Source organism: Hyperolius riggenbachi, chromosome 1 (assembly GCF_040937935.1).
Source record: "Hyperolius riggenbachi isolate aHypRig1 chromosome 1, aHypRig1.pri, whole genome shotgun sequence".
NCBI classification, from domain to species: Eukaryota; Metazoa; Chordata; class Amphibia; order Anura; family Hyperoliidae; genus Hyperolius; species Hyperolius riggenbachi.
This window is the reverse complement of record NC_090646.1, coordinates 342,039,707-342,058,353: the sequence shown is the minus strand read 5'-3', so window position 1 is coordinate 342,058,353 and position 18,647 is coordinate 342,039,707. Positions and strand designations below refer to the sequence as shown.

Sequence of the window (18,647 nt, the reverse complement as noted above, 5' to 3'; positions counted from 1 at the left end):
CGCCACAGGTGGGCTGGGCGCAGGGTGAGCTGAATAATGGCTCACCCTGCTGCCACTCAAGTCCCCAGTGGTGCTAAATACTTTTCCCCCTCCAAGTTATAGCAACTCAGAAGGAGATGTAATTTGGGGTCTGGCGATCGCTGGATCTCCGAATTACTCTTGTATGGGGCATGCAGCATAGCACTAGCGCTGTGACAGCACCCAGCTTCAGGTGGGACCCTCTGAGTCAGTACTGACATGACTATGGACACTGTAAAGTGCTATGGAAAATGTCAGTGCTATATAGCTGCATAATATCTCTTATTGCACTAAACAATCTGTGAATGTGGGAGGAAGTACAGTGGGGTTCGAAAGTTTGGGCAACCTTGTTAATCGTCATGATTTTCCTGTATAAATCGTTGGTTGTTATGATAAAAAATGTCAGTTAAATATATCATATAGGAGACACACACAGTGATATTTGAGAAGTGAAATGAAGTTTATTGGATTTACAGAAAGTGCACAATAATTGTTTAAATAAAATTAGGCAGGTGCATAAATTTGGGCACTGTTGTCATTCTATTGATTCCAAAACCTTTAGAACTAATTACTGGAACTCAAATTGGCTTGGTAAGCTCAGTGACCTCTAAACTACATGCACAGGTGAATCCAATTATAAGAAAGAGTATTTAAGGGGGTCATTTGTAAGTTTCCCTCATCTTTCAATTTTCTCTGAAGAGTAGCAACTTGGGGGTCTCAAAACATCTCTCAACTGACTCGAAGACAAAGATTGTTCCCCATCATGGTTTAGGGGAAGGATACAGAAAGCTGTCTCAGAGATTTCAGCTGTCAGTTTCCACAGTTTGAGGAAATGGAAGACCACAGGCTCAGTTCAAGTTAAGGCTCGATGTGGCAGACCAAGAAAAATCTTGGATAAACAGAAGCGACGAATGGTGAGTACAGTCAGAGTCAACCCACAGATCAGCACCAAAGACCCACAACATCAGCTTACTGCAGATGGAGTGACTGCATTGTTCAACCATTCGGCGCATTTTACACAAGGAGATGCTGTATGCAAGAGTGATGCGGAGGCTGTCCACAGCACAAACAGAGCCGCTTGAGGTATGCTAAAGCACATTTGGACAAGCCAGCTTCATTTTGGAATAAGGTGCTGTGGACTGATGAAACTAAAATTGAGTTATTTGGACATAACAAGGGGTGTTATGCATGGAGGAAAAACAACACAGCATTGCAAGAAAAACACCTGCTACCTACAGTAAAATATGGTGGCGGTTCCATCATGCTGTGGGGCCGTGTGGCCAGTGCAGGGACTGGGAATCTTGTCAAAGTTGAGGGACGCATGGATTCCATTCAGTATCAGCAGATTCTGGAGACCAATGTCCAGGAATCAGTGACAAAGCTAAAGCTGCGCGGGGGCTGGATCTTTCAACAAGACAACGACCCTAAACACTGCTCAAAATCCACTAAGGCATTCATGCAGAGGAACAAGTACAACATTCTGGAATGGCCATCTCAGTCCCCAGACCTGAATAGAATTGAAAATCTGTAGTGTGAGTTAAAGAGAGCTGTCCATGCTCGTAAGTCATCAAACCTGAATGAACTAGAGATGTTTTGTAAAGAGGAATGGCCCAAAATACCTTCATCCAGAATCCAGGCTATCATTGGAACTTACAGGAAGCGTTTAGAGGCTGTAATTTCTGCAAAAGGAGGATCTACTAAATATTGATTTCATTTACTTTTTGTGGCGCCCTGCCTAATTTTGTTTAAACAATTATTGTGCATTTTCTGTAAATCCAATACACTTCATTTCACTTCTCAAATATCACTGTGTGTGTCTCCTACATAATATATTTAACTGACATTTTTTATCGTAACAACCAACGATTTATACAAGAAAATCATAACAATTATCAAGGTTGCCCAAACTTTTGCATCCCACTGTATTTGGTGACAATAATACTCTAATAATAAAATATTTTCTGCAGTTACTTCAACATGGCATTCCCAGACATGAGATTATAGTATCCAATCTAGGTTGAACCAATTTAGATGGCAGTAAGCTCTTTATATTACTATTGTTTTTTAGACCATCATCATCTTTTCCTGTGCTGCAAACACAAACACATACCTGGTTAATGCATAGAACACTGATAACATCAAACAATACATTTTTTTTTCTAAAACCAGTGACAACTAGATGAAGTATATTGAGGGTGTTTGAATTGTACAGACATGATCTGACAGCCCTTGAATGCCTGAAGGCATATTAAAGGCTTGATTAAAGTTGGTTGAAGTGGCCGATAACAACGCCACCACCTCAGCCGATAATCAGGCGTGTGTACATGCCCCCTGGCCGACCTACTGCACAAGCGGATAAACTAACCTGACGGACAGCTAACGCTTTGAAAATGCAGCTCCCCTGACCACTGCCTGATGTCATGCATGCTCATCCCTCTGCCCCCCACATAGCAACAAAATACATCATCAGCTACGCAGCTGACATGCGTCTATACAAGCCAGCCCAGCGATGTCGCCCAAGGGGATCAGCTCCTGATCCCCGATGGACGACATAAGTCAGCAGTGTGTACGGTGCGTTTAGTAACAAACATTACAAATGCATAGAAAAGAAACCTGGGACATCTTCCACTGTCTATTTTATCATCACTACAAACCACATCTTGAAAGGAAGTAGAAAAAAGTATGAAGAGGGCCACTGACAGTCCAGAGGTAGGGTCTACTGTGAAGCTGCCCAATTAAATAAATTCATGTGATGTCTTATCCAGCAAACAATTGTAGCAGACAGATTCTTGTCACCTTTAGTCTGGTCCAGTACATCACAGTGACTCCCTGATGATCCAGTATCCTGTTCAAGCTTATCTTGAAGATGCTTCAGAACCTCCTAAAGTGGGCAAAATAAATGTATGTAATAAAAATAACATCTGATAAACTTGTCCGTTCTCTTGCTTATGCATGTTCCTTTCTTTTCTTTTTTTTTTGCTGTAACAGAGTTTACCAACAAATGGAATAAAACTTTCATCACAGTATAATGTATCATGCAAAAAAATATTAAAGATAGTGCAGCCACTGAGTCAGTGTTTACAACAACATAGTTCTTAGACCAACCATAAAACAAGTTCCAATGACTTTAAAAGAAATCAGATTGGAAAATGTCTTCATATATACTGTAGATACCCATTTGAAGTGTTACCTTCTGGCTTAGTCATAGTGTATATCCCTGTTATTTTACTACAGAGCATAATACATTCATCCCAAAGATATGTAAATATAACTGAAGTATATGGTGCAAAAAAAGACTTGATCATCTATCATTATCCTATCCATATGTACATCGAGCGTCAGTTCTAGCTGGGAACTTCCAGTTTGAAGGAATTGCCCCTTTGCTGCAATACGAACATATTGGTAAACTCTGGTAAGTTCTTTAGGGACATACTTATTGGGTGAAGTAACAGGGATTTTGAAGGAGTCAGCAGAACGTCAAGGAGAAAAGCAGTCAGTCTCACACTACTAGTTGTAAATCTCCTGGCTTCAGGACGTAACCAAAAGATTTGTATTAAGGAACCTTCAATGCACTCACGCACGCTGCAAAAATAATGTGAATTTACTCAAATATGTGATAAATAAATCATAACTGAATAACATATTTGTGAACTCTGTCAAACATATTTATTGAATGGATGTTATGAGTTTAGAATGCTGTCATTCTTCTTACTCTTAAAATGCGGGAGACATAGGCGTGCTAAATTCCACAGGTAACATCTGGCTGCTTCTTACCCTCTTATTTCCTATGGAAGTGTTCACATGCTGTACCTGCATTTTGATTTAGGGCTTGATTCACAAAAGAGTGCTAACTGATAGCACGGCCGTTTTCGCGTGAATTTTTGCGGCCGTGAATTTTCGCGCGCAAATGAAAATTTACGATCTCGCGAAATGTGAAAATTTGCACGAAAACGGCCGTGCTATCAGTTAGCACTCTTTTGTGAATCAAGCCCTTAGCCTTTGTAAAATAAATAATAGCACAGTGTAATATAACATTTTGCTGTTCATCTTAGGCAGTACGTACCTAATTGTAAGACCTGGTAATTGAAGCAGGTCATCTTGGCGCACCTTTGTTACCTGCACAGCGCCATTATTTGGCTTCACTTTAAATCTATGTAATTTGGGTGCAGGAAGAACCATATCTCGACTTCTCCCTGTGCCCAAGTCAAACATGATGGGAACACATGTGCGCCTGGTTAGGACCAGGTGATTTTTTTTTTATTATTATAGCTTGATATGTACTTTATTTTACTCCTGATCATGTAATAATTTTAGTTTTCAGGGGTGTTAAAAAAAATTTCAGACATTTTGTAAAGACAAAATATTTATAAAGTATCCCAGGAGCATCACCAGCTATAGGCTGGCATTGACTGCAGCTACTGCCGCACTGCCATAGCACACATACATTTAGCTTGTTTTTCTTAAGTAAAGCCGCAATCACGATTTTTTGCCAGTCACGGATTACCAAGTTCTTCATAAATTAGGCCAATTCTGTCTCTTGATGAAAGGAATTAAGTAGACAAAAGTTAATTTAAGAGCTTGCTAAGTATGGAATTTTTGAATTCCTGTAATAGAAAGTTCGTCTGAAGACAAAAATGGCCTGCTTAAGTTCATGAACAGGAAAGAATTCTGACAAATACGTCATATAAAAAGTTTATAAAACATTCCTGCAAGCTTACAGTGTATAATAAATATTGTGCTAATGTTTATTTTTCTAATACTAAAATAAATCAGCATAGCATACCTCACTTCCCCCAAACTTTATTAACCACTTCATCTATGTGGGTTGGTTGGCCAGGAGCAATGTGGAGAGGCTGGATGAATTTGTGCTCAGAATCAAGGTATGTAGCTTGAAATAAAACATTAATCCTGAACCAAAAGGGACTGTCTATTAATCAACAGAGGTGACATTTCACTTTGAGAAGAAAATAAAATAATAGAACTGCTCTTTAACCTTTTATTGTAAACAGGTCTTCTAAAAGACCCTCTTTACATATTTACTTGAGTGGGGTTAGCAATTTGAATACTCCCTTACGGTGGTAACCAGACGGCATGATAAGTTAGTCACATTGTTACACTTCCTATTTGGGCACACATGGATGGGGGAGAGTTGTATGACTCTAGCTGTGTAACAAATTGATTCACAAAGCGGTGAAACTGTTTAGCACGAGCGCAAAGTGCCGCGATTTGCGCAATTGCGGACTTTGCACACGCAAAAGTCCGCGAAAAGCATTTCACGTGCTAACTGTTTAGCACACCGCTTTGTGAATCAAGCCCCAAGTGTTTTGCAAGGTGGGATGGGGGTGTTGCTGCAGCCTTGCAAGGTTCTTCTGCTATGATTAAAGCCATGAGAATTGGTATTGGTTAGGGGGCTAGGCTTCTGGGCCACCCAACTAACATGGTAAAAGGGTAAGTAAGGCTTGGTAGGGGTCTCTCTCTCTTTTTTTTCAAGTTCTCTTATTCTTAATTTTTGTAAATACAACTTTTAACAAACTGAGCTTGCACAGGTAGGTGCACAGTGTTGCACAAATAAAAAATGGGAGCAGTCTGCACACCAAGGAGTGCATAGCCCAAGCGGTTCACAGCTCCTTATATGGAGAAAGTCACGGAACTTGCTGGTGAGTAGGATACGATCACAATCAGCCCCTTAATCATGGCTACAAAAAATGCCTCATGCCCAATGTTTTCCTATATTATGAAAAAGTTTGGAAGTTGAGTCAGTATGGTCAGGATCTGTTTAAAGAAACATTGCTAACAAAAGCGAATCCTTTAAAGAGACTCCGTAACAAAAATTGCATCCTGTTTTTTTATCATCCTACAAGTTCAAAAAGCTATTTAAATGTGTTCTGGCTTACTGCAGCACGTTCTACTATCACCATCTCTGTAATAAATCAACTTATCTCTCTCTTGTCAGACTTGTCAGGCCTGTGTCTGGAAGGCTGCCAAGTTCTTCAGTGTTGTGGTTCTGCTATGAACTCCCCCATCCAGGCCCCTCTCTGCACACTGCCTGTGTGATATTTAGATTAGTGCAGCTTCTCTCTGTTCTATTATCTTTTACAAGCTGGATAAATCGTCCTCTGAGCTGGCTGGGCTTTCACATACTGAGGAATTACATACAGGCACAGCTGTCTGCACTCTGCAGGAAGAAATAGCCTGACACTTCAGTGGAAGATAGCTGCAGGGGGAAAGAAACACACAAATGATCTCTTGAGATTCAAAAGGATGGCTGTATACAGCCTGCTTGTGTATGGATGTATTTTCTATGTGTGGACATACTGTACATCAATCTACTTCCTGTTTTGGTGGCCATTTTGTTTGTTTATAAACAAACTTTTTAAAACTGTTTTTAACCACTTTTAATGCGGCGAGGAGCAGCGAAATTGTGACAGAGGGTAATTGGAGATGTCCCCTAACGCACTGGTATGTTTACTTTTGTGCGATTTTAACAATACAGATTCTCTTTAAGAAACCTCTGTTATTGAAATAAAAACATGAGTATAATTTAACTTCTTTTTTTTTATAACAAATTTTATTTGAGTTTTCAGAAATATTCACCCTTATTACAAACAGTGTCTACCATGTCATATCTTCAAAGCACGCAGACGCAGCTGCTACACATATATAATTTAACTTCTTTACGATCGCGTCATGCCAATGGGTGTGAACACATTGGCACCCCAGAACCGGCAAATGGCAATTGGCATCAAGTTCCGAGGCGGGGTTTTGCAGGAGATTGCACTCGTCAATGCATGCGCATCTCCGCTCAGGTCGCTGCTAGGAGACTGTTAGATGGCGAAGCGGCATCTATTTATTGTGTACACCACTGCGATCCACGGCAGCGCTGTACTGGGGACAGCCATGTGACATGGCTGTCCCCCTGAGAGTTTCAGGAGCGATCGGCTCTTATAGGCTAATGCCTATGACAGTCGATCGCTGTAATTGGCTGGTTGGGGGAGGGAGGGGCGGGTAGGAAAAAGTAAAAAAAAACAGTAATAGTTATTTAAAAATATATATCTATATACTTATAAAAAATAAATAAACATCCAGGGAGCAATCACAGCCCTCCAACAGAGAGCTCTGTTGGTGGGCAGAAAAGGGGGGGGGGGAATCACTTGTGTGCTGAGTTGAGCGGCCCTGCAGCTAAAAGGCCTTACAGTGGCCTAGTTGTTAAAAACTAGCCTGGTCACTAGGGTGTAAGCCCACGGTCTTCAAGTGGTTAATTCTACAAGGGCACTAATATTATCAAAGAATTTTTGGAAACATCATCATAGATTAGTACAGTTCTGGCCAAAAGTTTTGAGACTGTCAAAAATATTGGAAGTTAGAAAAGTTGGTGCTTAAATTTTTATAATAGGAATTTGCATATACTCCAGAATGTTATGAAGAGTGTTTGGATGCATTGCATCGTCCTTCTTTGCCATGAATATTGACTGAATCCCAAAAAAACCTTTCCACTGCATTTCATTGCTGTCATTAAAGGACCTGCTGAGATCATTTCAGTAATCGTCTTGTTAACTCAGGTGAGAATGTTGACAAGCACAAGGCTGGAGATCATTATGTCAGGCTGATTGGGTTAGAATGGCAGACGTGACATGTTAAAAAGGAGGGTGATGCTTGAAGTCATTGATCTTCTATTGTTAACCATGGTGACCAGCATAGAAACGCATGCAGCCATCATTGCATTGCATAAAAATGGCTTCACAGGCAAGGATATTGTGGCTACTAAGATTGCACCTAAATCAAAAATGTATAGGATCATCAAGAACTTCAAGGAAAGAGGTTCAATTCTTGTTAAGAAGGCTTCAGGGCATCCAAGAAAGTCCAGCAAGCGCCAGGATCGTCTCCTAACTCAGCTGCGGGAGTGCAACCAGGGCAGAGGTTTCTCAGGAATGGCAGCAGGCAGGTGTGAGCGCATCTGCATGCACAGTGAGGCAAAGACTTTTGGATGGCCTGGTGTCAAGGAGGGCAGCAAAGAAGCCACTTCTCTACCAAAAAAACATCAAGGACAGATTGATCTTCTGCAGAAAGCATGGTGAATGGATTGCTGAGGACTGGGGCAAAGTCATATTCTCCGATGAAGCCCCTTTCCGATTGTTTAGGGCATCTGGATAAAGCATTGTCAGGAGAAGAAAAGGCGAGTGCTACCATCAGTCCTGTGTCATGCCAACAGTAAAGCATTTTGAAACCATGTGTGGGGTTTCTTCTCATAGAAGGGCTCATTCACAATTTTGCCAAAAAACACATCCATGAATAAATAATGGTACCAAAACACCCTCCAAAAGCAACTTCTTCCAACAATCCAACAACAGTTTGATGAAGAACAATGCATTCTCCAGCACGTTGGAGCACCGTGACATGAGACAAAAGTGATAATTAAATGGCTCGGGGACCAAAATGTTACAATTTTGGGTCCATGGCCTGAAAACTCCCCAGATCTTAATCCCATTGAGAACTTGTGGTCATTCCTCAAGAGGCGGGTGGACAAACAAAAACCAACTAATTCTGAGAAACTCAAAGAAATGATTATGAAAGAATGGGTTGCTATCAGTCAGGATTTGGCCCAGAAGTTGATTGAGAACATGCCCAGTCGAATTGCAGAGGTCCTGAAAAAAGAATACTGACTAAAATACTGACTCTTTGCATAAATCTCAGGTAATTGTCAATACAAGCCTTTGAAACATATGAAGTGCTTATAATTATATTTCAGTACATCACATAAACAACTGAAGCAAAGATCTAAAAGCAGTTTAGCAGCAAACTTTGCGAAAACTATTATTTTTGACAGTCTCAAAACTTTTGGCCAGGACTGTAGGTATGCAGACATTAAACCAACAAACATTGATTCAGATTATACCTTTAATGATCAACAGTATATTACATGGTACACTGTACAGTTAATCATTTGCAGAGAATAAGAATGACTTCTATGGCAGATGCACCGTACTGAACTCAGCTGTCTCGTCTTATTCATCTTTTTTCCCGCTCTTCCTCTGCTGCTCCTCTCTGCCGAGCTCTTCATTGGCTAACAATTAACCAGAGGATCCAGTTCAAACTCTTAACTCTAATTTACAAAGCTCTCCATGATATCTCCCCTGTACATCTCCTCACTAGTTTCCAGATACCAACCCAATCGTAATCTCAGATCTGCACATAACTGTCCATCGTCCACCTCTAGAATAACCTCCTCACATTCACGTATACAAGATTTTGCACATACTTCACCCCTCCTCTGGAATCCTTTGCCACAACAAATCCATCACTCCCCAACCTTTCATATCTTTAAACATGCCCTCAAATCTCACTTTTCTGTCAAGCATATGCTCTACCTTAGGCCAGTTCACCTTTTGACCTCTGGCTACCGGTAAGTTGTACTTCCTACCAGATAACCTAAAACACACTGCCTCTAGATATGAATATCGTATACTACACTACCTCTTGTTTCCCCCCTATTCCTTTAGATTGTAAGTTTGCAAGGGCAGGGCTCTCTCACCCTGTTGTGTTTTGGATTTATTCATATTAATTCTGTCACTGTTATTTCTGATTATGTACTTTATACTGATTCTGTACCAACTCTGTATTTTGTATATTGGTGTATGCCATTGTCTGTATTATTTTGTACCCCTTGCTGGTTTCTTAATTTGTACAGCGCCACAGAATATGTTGGCGCTTTATAAATCAATAATAATAGTAATGCATGTTTATGCTGATTGCTGAGGGCTTTGGCACAAAGGAAAGCTTCCACTATCAGCCATTCTGTACCAGATGACTATAGTTAAAAGGAAGGGAAATTAGGTTAACAAATTCTACAGCACAACCATGCCCATAAGTTAACACAAATGAAGGTGCAAGGAATTTCATTTTGATATTATTTTCATGAAAATATGGCAACTTTTTGCTTTGCAATGATTTGGCCACATCGCTTTGCACCTCATTTAGCCCTATATATATATTGTCTGTGTAGGATAAGCACAGCTATTTTGCATGTTTGAACACCTCTATAAACATAAGTCTAGTGAAAGAGTAAAAGAAAAGAGTATTTCCCATTAAAGAATCAAATGGACAGTCTTAATTCTTTTAAATAGGTCACTTAGTAAAGTAATCATCGTCAGAAAATTCATGTATGAAAATCTCAACGGTTACAGGTAAAGGCATGTTCTTTCACATCAGTCATATCATTAGAGATAAGTGCACTTTCTGATTATGTATTCACTCATACATAATTCACACAAGTGCTTTGCCATTTTCAGATGAAGACTACTGCTTTACTCTGTAACCAGTAATAGCTTTTTTGTGCTATTTGTTTTTCATGCTTAATGGTTGTGGAAAAAGTAATGTATCCTGCATGATCTACCAGTCTACTAAGTGCTCATTAATAGCAAGCATTGCTTCATGAGCAGCACGGTGGCGTAGTGGTTAGCGCTCTCGCCTTGCATCGCTGGGTCCCTGGTTCGATTCCCAGCCAGGTCAACATCTGCAAGGAGTTTGTATGTTCTCCCCGTGTCTGTGTGGGTTTCCTCCGGGCACTCCGGTTTCCTCCCACATCTCAAAAAACATACAGATAAGTTAATTGGCTTCCCCTAAATTGGCCCTAGACTACAATATATACACTACACGATACATACATAGACATATGCCTATAGTAGGGACTAGATTGTGAGCCCCTCTGAGGGACAGTTCGTGACTAGACTATATACTCTGTACAGCGCTGCGGAAGATGTCGGTGCTATATAAATACTAAATAATAATAATAATAAGAAGAAGAATTATAAGGCTAAAAACCCCAAACAAAACACTCCAGCATGATGAAGACGTGTTAGTAATCAGAAACAATCATTGCTATGCAGATTACAGAGTATTCTGCCCTATAAATACTGTATATGCATGTGGTCTTCAGAATCAGGAGTAGGCATTTTATTTTGGGGAGGCAATTCTGAGCATCCTGCTGACAGACTTTCATTAAGCTGCTGCCCATTGCTAGATATACACCATACAATTTGCAGCAGATCAGGTAAAGAATGAATATCTTGTATATATGTATGATGGATTTTAGTGGTAGTGACTATAGTTACAGCCTTTTGCCTTTCTTTTTTTAGGTCGGAGTTCACGGGTAGCCCTAGTGGAGTGCCCTGGGATCACGGTCAGTTATAATATTTGTGTAATGGGTAGCCATATTTTGGAGTTCCCCTAATGTGTTACTGTGTGTAGAATTACAGAGATGCTAATGTGTAATAATGTGAATTTTTGTAAACATTTTTTGATTGATTGTTCTATCTGATAAGTGGTGAAATGAGGAGTTGGAGTGTAATTGTGATAGCTAGGTGTGGTCTTTGTCTAGTTAAGATCACCACGCCCCCGGGCTAAGGGGTGTGGCTTTGAACTTGTATAAATATGTGGATTACATTTGGTTTCATTTTACACCTGATGAAGAACCGCGATGGTTCGTAACATGTAGTGTTGCTCCACCACCAATATACGCTTTAAATAGCAAAGCCGTTTGTGTGCCGCCTCTTCACTGTTTGAATGAATATCTTCCATTTATCGTTTGTTTACCTGGTGTACCACCTTGCACCAGGAGATGGTAGACAAGATTTCAGCAGAATAGCCTATAGTATGCAGTAAGGCACATGCTTCCAGCTCATATAAAGCTTGTCCCTTTAAGGTCCGTACACACGCCTGATCAAAGGCAACGACGGGTCCATCGTCACCTTCTGCTGGGCGTGTTTTCAGCAGACAGTACAGCGTGTGTACAGTCTGTCGGTGGACTGATAAGGCTATTTCTGAGCGATCTACTGTACAAACTTTACAGCTTGTTTTATGCATTATAATGCAACTATTAATTACGGGTACACATTTTGTGATTCAATTTAGATCCAATTTTGCCTTAAGCATTTGTGCATGTGTAGAAATTATTTTTGTAGCCAATCCAGTGGACACAGCAAAATGCAATTGCGCATATAAAAAATTCAAAACACAGAGAATCACAGAAAAAAAAGCAGTGAATTGCATGCTGGAACATTTAAAAATCGTGATGAGCTTGCACTGTGTTTGTGACTGCATTTTATGATTTGTAGTAGAAAAACAGCCTGGTTTTAGGTGGGGTATGCTATGGGAGGGGGGTTAAAGAGAATATAAGGTGAGACATATAGAGGCTGATATATATATTTGTTTAAACAATGCACATTGCCTGGCTGTCATGCTGATCCACTGCAACTAATAAGTTTAGCCATAGACCCTGAACAACCATGCAGATCAGATTTTTCTGACAAAAATCTGACAAGATTTGCTGCATGCTTGTTTCAGGTGTGTGATTTAGACACTACTGAACAGAAATATGGTCAGAACTGCCAGGCAACTCGTATTGTTTTAAAGGAAATAAATATTTCCTTTATTATTATATCCTATATAATAATCTCCCTGTCCCTGCGTCCTCCTGTGTCCCTGTGTCGGTGCGTTTTTGCCTGTGCGCATGTGCGGCATGTGGCCGGACTTGGGACAGTACAGGAGTACGGGTGCAGGGGAGAGGGCATGTGTGCACGCATTGTGTCGTGCGTGCGGGTGTTGCGGCGTGAAGGGGTCGTGGTTGAGCCCTAGCGACCATTTTACACAGGCGGGCTTATATCTAGTAGTGTTTATATAGTGCTGACATCTTCTGCAGCACTCTACAGACTGCATATTGTTGTCACTAACTGTCACGGACGGTTGCGGGGCCGCAGGCGCGTCCTGGAACCGCCCGTGAAGAAAAAGCGATCGCACTCGATTCCCTGCATCGATTGCGCTTCAAATCGATACAATCTGGGTTGAGTGTGTAGGGGCAGCTGAAGTCCTTTTCTTAGCAGAGAGAGAGCACCATCCTAAAGGCTGGATGGCTCTTTTGATATGCTAATGAGCCTGAGCCTAATCTGCCCCGGAGAGTCCCTGGCTTCAAGCTGTGCTGATGGCCCATCCATCAGGTATAAGGTGACAAGCACCATGGCAGAAGCAATCTAGTTGGGCTAAAAGCCAGACCCGCTGGCTCCCTCCCAGCAGGGGAGGTGACACCTAGCTGGCTGCCCCAAACTTCAAAGAGCCTTTGCCTGGGAATAACCTGAGTCTCATAGCATATCCATAACTTCCCAGATCTGTCATATTTCTGGGGTTCCTGAGATGGCAGCTTCGCCAAACGTGGGGGAAGTGTAGCATGAGCCCCGGTGCTGGTTCTGAGGAAGTTTCAGAACATTCTGAGGTAAGGACTGCCAGTGAGGCAGTTTGAAAGTGCCCTGATGATACCACAGGGGTCCCACCCCTCATGTCTGGTATCAGGGCGCTGGGTAAATCGAGACAGACCTGAAAATGTTAATAAATCTGCCCTGACCTGTACGGTTCTGTGAGATAGAGCCCATATATGGGTAGATATGATTTCTGGTCCCCAGGACAAGGGGAGGGCTCATCTCATCTTCTAAGGGGGTGTGTGGCTCCCCGCCCTCACTCCCTCCTACTGAATCAGGGGCATAAGAATGGCAGAGGAGCCAAACTCAGTGTCCTCCACCCTGAAAACATCTTGAACTCATCAGGTGCCAGCTTGAGGATATGCTGGCATCCACCTGGTCTGAACTCTGAACTCTGATTGAAACCCAGAACTCTGATTTTTCCCACAAAAAGGACATCTTTCCAGGAACTAAGTATTTTTCTCCCTTCTTTTATTTTTATACTGGCTATTACTGTCTTAATAATTGTGATTTTAATAATTGTCTGTATATATTAATTATTTATATTGCGTGAATAAACGACTTTCTCCAAGTCATTCACTGTCCGCTACCCTGCTTATCAGCACACACAGAACTGATCCCGGGTCTCTGAAGATACGCTACTGTTTGTTTGTTGTTGGCTAGACAGAATACCGTGTGTTTAACCGTTTTATTCGCAGGACTAGCCAGTCAGTTAGTGGGCTCCACGGTCCCATGGTAACCGCGGTGGTGGCAGTTTACTCTGAACCAGTGGGTGAAGTTGTAATCACCCGTGTCTCACAGGCTCCCTTCTGAGTTGTCTGCGGCTAATTCTTAACGGTTCCTGCGCATTGACTGCGACCAGAGTTCGCACGATCTGTGCGCTGGCACCGTTTAGAAGGCTAAGTGCGGTCAGCCACTAGGGCTCCTGTGACAGTGTTAGGCAGCGGTTGGGACCTGTGTTGTGCTGAAAGTATCTACGATAGCGCTAGCGCTATCGAGAAATGAACTAATTCGTTGGTGTAGCTGGAAGGCAATATATTTTTTATATATACAGAGAGACTGTGTAGCCAGTACCCCTCCCCAAAAGTTTTATTTTATTTGGCATGGAAATGTCCGGGAACTACCAGAACATGTGCCTGTCGGACCTGCAAAATCTTTGCCAAGCGAGAGGCATTGACGTCGGCCGCAGGAAACAACAGGACCTGATAGCAGACTTGTCCAGATGGGATACCCAGCAACTGCGGGAGCCGGGGGTGTCCGCTGAAGTGGATACCAGCCCATCTGACCCAAGTCAAGGGGAACCAGAGACTGAAGATTCTGCGCATACGGAGGTTGAGCATCCTGCGGGCCCTGTTGCAACAGTTACGCCAGAGACTGTCAGTATGGACCCCAATCCCAGAGTTTCTGAAAGTACTCGCCTGGAACCGGCCAGTACTGGACTGTCCGTTTGTACTGATCCGCTAATGCAGCAGGCATTACAAAAGCTGATGGACACTGACCTGGACAAGTACCTGCAGTACATGCGTGAGGAGCGCCAATCTGCAGAAGCGCGGACAGAGCGCCAAATGCGGGAGGAACGGGATCGGCAAGCTGATGCTGCTGCTGCTGCTGAACGCCACGCGGAGAGGGATGCCACTGAGCGGGAACGCCAACGACAACATGAGCTCAACATGGCAAAGGTTCAACAGGCCAGCCGGAGTTCACCGCCCAGCCTCCCTGCTGAAGGAGCTGCACCACCCGTAAGTGCAAAATTTAAATTTGCTAATATTGAAAAAGACACAGACATTGACTTGTTTTTGCGGTCTTTTGAAAAAGCATGCCGTCAGTATCGTCTGTCCCAAGACCAGTGGGCCAGACATCTGACACCTTTGCTGCGCTACAAAGCGCTTGATGCCTTCGCAGAATTGCCTGCGGAGAAGGATAATGATTATACTGCTATAAAAGACGCTATCATTACTAAGTACCAGCTGACGCCAGAAGCCTATCGGAAAAAGTTCAGGGCCTGGCAGAAAAAGTCTTCTGATTCGTACCGAGATGTGGTCAGCAGCTTGCTCACCACACTACGCCAATGGACTCTAGGCCTCACCAAAGGGTCTTATGGCGTCCTGGAGGACTTGATAGTCCTCGAACAATTTCTGAACATTTGCCCTGCTGATGTACGACAGTTTGTGCTAGAACGCAGGCCGGCTTCAGCCACTGTCGCTGCAGACCTTGCTGAGACTTTTGCAACTACCCGGGTGGCTGATACCCGCAGAACTGTCCCATCCAGCTGGAGAGGAGGTCAGTCCAATACCTCGGCAGACTCTCCTGCCCCTGTGAGCTGTCCGCCACAGAGGCCACCCAGCGCAGCTGCTGCGCCCAGGCCTGCAGCGCCTGGAGAGGTCACCTGTCACTACTGCCGCCAGCCCGGACACATGAAATTTGACTGCCCGGAGCGGAGACAGACACCACCAGCACCTGGATCATCTGCATCACCTGCACCTCACCCACAGCAGAGGCAACCCGCCAGCGAACCACAGCCTGGATCATCAGATTTTGTCCTGTTTGCCCGCGGAAAGGAAATCCGCGACCGAACCGACCAGCAGCAACTTGTTAGAGTGAATGGCAAAGTTGTCACCGGATTTCGAGACACCGGAGCTGACATCACGTTAGTTCACTCACACCTTGTGCCAAAGGAGAGCATCAGCTCCAGCCGATCCCTTGCCCTTACTGGAGTAGAGGGCACCCTTTTTCACATAGCCCACGCGACAGTGAAGCTGGATTGGGGATTAGGGATCCACGAAAGGGTTGTTGGGGTTATGAAGGATCTCCCAGTCCCTGTGTTGCTGGGGACTGATTTGGGCAAGCTTGTGTCCTACTATGAACCTGCCACGACCGCCTTGTCGCTCACGGAAGGAGACGGACTCTCCACCCACCACCAGGTACTTTATACACTTGGGGGAGCACCAGGGGGAGGCGGGTTGAATGTGCCCAGTTCAAGGGTACCAGGTTCAATAGTGCCTGCTTCAAAGGCACCTGAGTTTGATGTACAGACTGTCTGTTGTGATGATGCTGTAACTGTACCTGAGTTTACTGTACAACCTGTCTGTAATGAAAAAATGTCTATACCTGTCAATGTCATTACTGCATGCAATGATGATTTGAGTAATGTCCGTCTGTGCCATTCTGACAGTGTACCTGTGCTAGCAGTACCGCGCAGCTGCACTGCTCAGAACCCGAGCTCAGAACAGGTGGAGGGGGTTCCGGCCTCCTCCCCCTCCTCTGACCGCTGGGATGAGACCTTTCAGCCGCTGGCCTCGTGTGACATGAGCCAGTTGGCTGAAACTGACAGCGCCGTATTCTCAGCCGCACTACAACGTGACCCAAGCCTGGAGGTGCTCAGGCAGCAAGCCGCTGAGCCCCTCGCAGACGGGGCCGCTTTCAAGGTGTACTGGGAAGGTGGGAGACTGTACAGTGAGTCTGTACAGCCCCCTTCAGGTAGATCCCACGTGAATACCAAATGGCTTGTGGTCCCGAGTGCGTTCAGGGGACATGTGCTGAAATTCGCACATGGTAATCCTCTGACAGGGCACTCGGGTGTCCGCAAGACACTTGCCGGTATTCGGAACCAGTTTTATTGGCCCCGGATGAACAGGGATGTAGCAAACTACTGCAGGGCATGTGCCGTCTGTCAGGAGCTGGGAAGGTCCAGGGATTCCCGCGGGGTTCCCTTAGGTCCACAGCCACTTAGCAGGGGAACCCTGCGTGGGCTGGCTGTTGACCTAACCAACCCACTGCCCGTTGTCAGCAGTCCTGGCAGACACCACGTCCGACTGCAGTAGCGCAAACGCCCTGTCCAGAACGGTCCATGTCGGGTCAACCCTGAGGGTAGCAGACCGCGACCGGTCCAGGGGAACCGAGCCACAGGCTCCAATAGGTTTTCCCACCGTACCGGCAACTCGAGGCCCGTCAGCCAGGTTAGCGGCGCCGCCACACATCTTGCGGATGTATGGCTAAGCCGCAGACAAGGGGGAGGGCTGTCACGGACGGTTGCGGGGCCGCAGGCGCGTCCTGGAACCGCCCGTGAAGAAAAAGCGATCGCACTCGATTCCCTGCATCGATTGCGCTTCAAATCGATACAATCTGGGTTGAGTGTGTAGGGGCAGCTGAAGTCCTTTTCTTAGCAGAGAGAGAGCACCATCCTAAAGGCTGGATGGCTCTTTTGATATGCTAATGAGCCTGAGCCTAATCTGCCCCGGAGAGTCCCTGGCTTCAAGCTGTGCTGATGGCCCATCCATCAGGTATAAGGTGACAAGCACCATGGCAGAAGCAATCTAGTTGGGCTAAAAGCCAGACCCGCTGGCTCCCTCCCAGCAGGGGAGGTGACACCTAGCTGGCTGCCCCAAACTTCAAAGAGCCTTTGCCTGGGAATAACCTGAGTCTCATAGCATATCCATAACTTCCCAGATCTGTCATATTTCTGGGGTTCCTGAGATGGCAGCTTCGCCAAACGTGGGGGAAGTGTAGCATGAGCCCCGGTGCTGGTTCTGAGGAAGTTTCAGAACATTCTGAGGTAAGGACTGCCAGTGAGGCAGTTTGAAAGTGCCCTGATGATACCACAGGGGTCCCACCCCTCATGTCTGGTATCAGGGCGCTGGGTAAATCGAGACAGACCTGAAAATGTTAATAAATCTGCCCTGACCTGTACGGTTCTGTGAGATAGAGCCCATATATGGGTAGATATGATTTCTGGTCCCCAGGACAAGGGGAGGGCTCATCTCATCTTCTAAGGGGGTGTGTGGCTCCCCGCCCTCACTCCCTCCTACTGAATCAGGGGCATAAGAATGGCAGAGGAGCCAAACTCAGTGTCCTCCACCCTGAAAACATCTTGAACTCATCAGGTGCCAGCTTGAGGATATGCTGGCATCCACCTGGTCTGAACTCTGAACTCTGATTGAAACCCAGAACTCTGATTTTTCCCACAAAAAGGACATCTTTCCAGGAACTAAGTATTTTTCTCCCTTCTTTTATTTTTTATACTGGCTATTACTGTTTTAATAATTGTGATTTTAATAATTGTCTGTATATATTAATTATTTATATTGCGTGAATAAACGACTTTCTCCAAGTCATTCACTGTCCGCTACCCTGCTTATCAGCACGCACAGAACTGATCCCGGGTCTCTGAAGATACGCTACTGTTTGTTTGTTGTTGGCTAGACAGAATACCGTGTGTTTAACCGTTTTATTCGCAGGACTAGTCAGTCAGTTAGTGGGCTCCACGGTCCCATGGTAACCGCGGTGGTGGCAGTTTATTCTGAACCAGTGGGTGAAGTTGTAATCACCCGTGTCTCACAGGCTCCCTTCTGAGTTGTCTGCGGCTAATTCTTAACGGTTCCTGCGCAT

General features: G+C 44.3%; 1 protein-coding gene across 3 annotated transcripts in view; it reads right to left on the bottom strand.

The window, feature by feature from the left end:
- APC2 (APC regulator of WNT signaling pathway 2) overlaps positions 1-18,647 on the bottom strand; it is a 106,693-nt gene that overhangs the window by 63,151 nt on the left and 24,895 nt on the right. For all 3 annotated transcript variants that reach the window (XM_068234008.1, XM_068234007.1, XM_068234009.1), the window contains exon 4: positions 2,815-2,899. In XM_068234008.1, the coding sequence (XP_068090109.1) occupies positions 2,815-2,899 (85 nt within the window). The remainder of the gene's footprint in view (positions 1-2,814; positions 2,900-18,647) is intronic.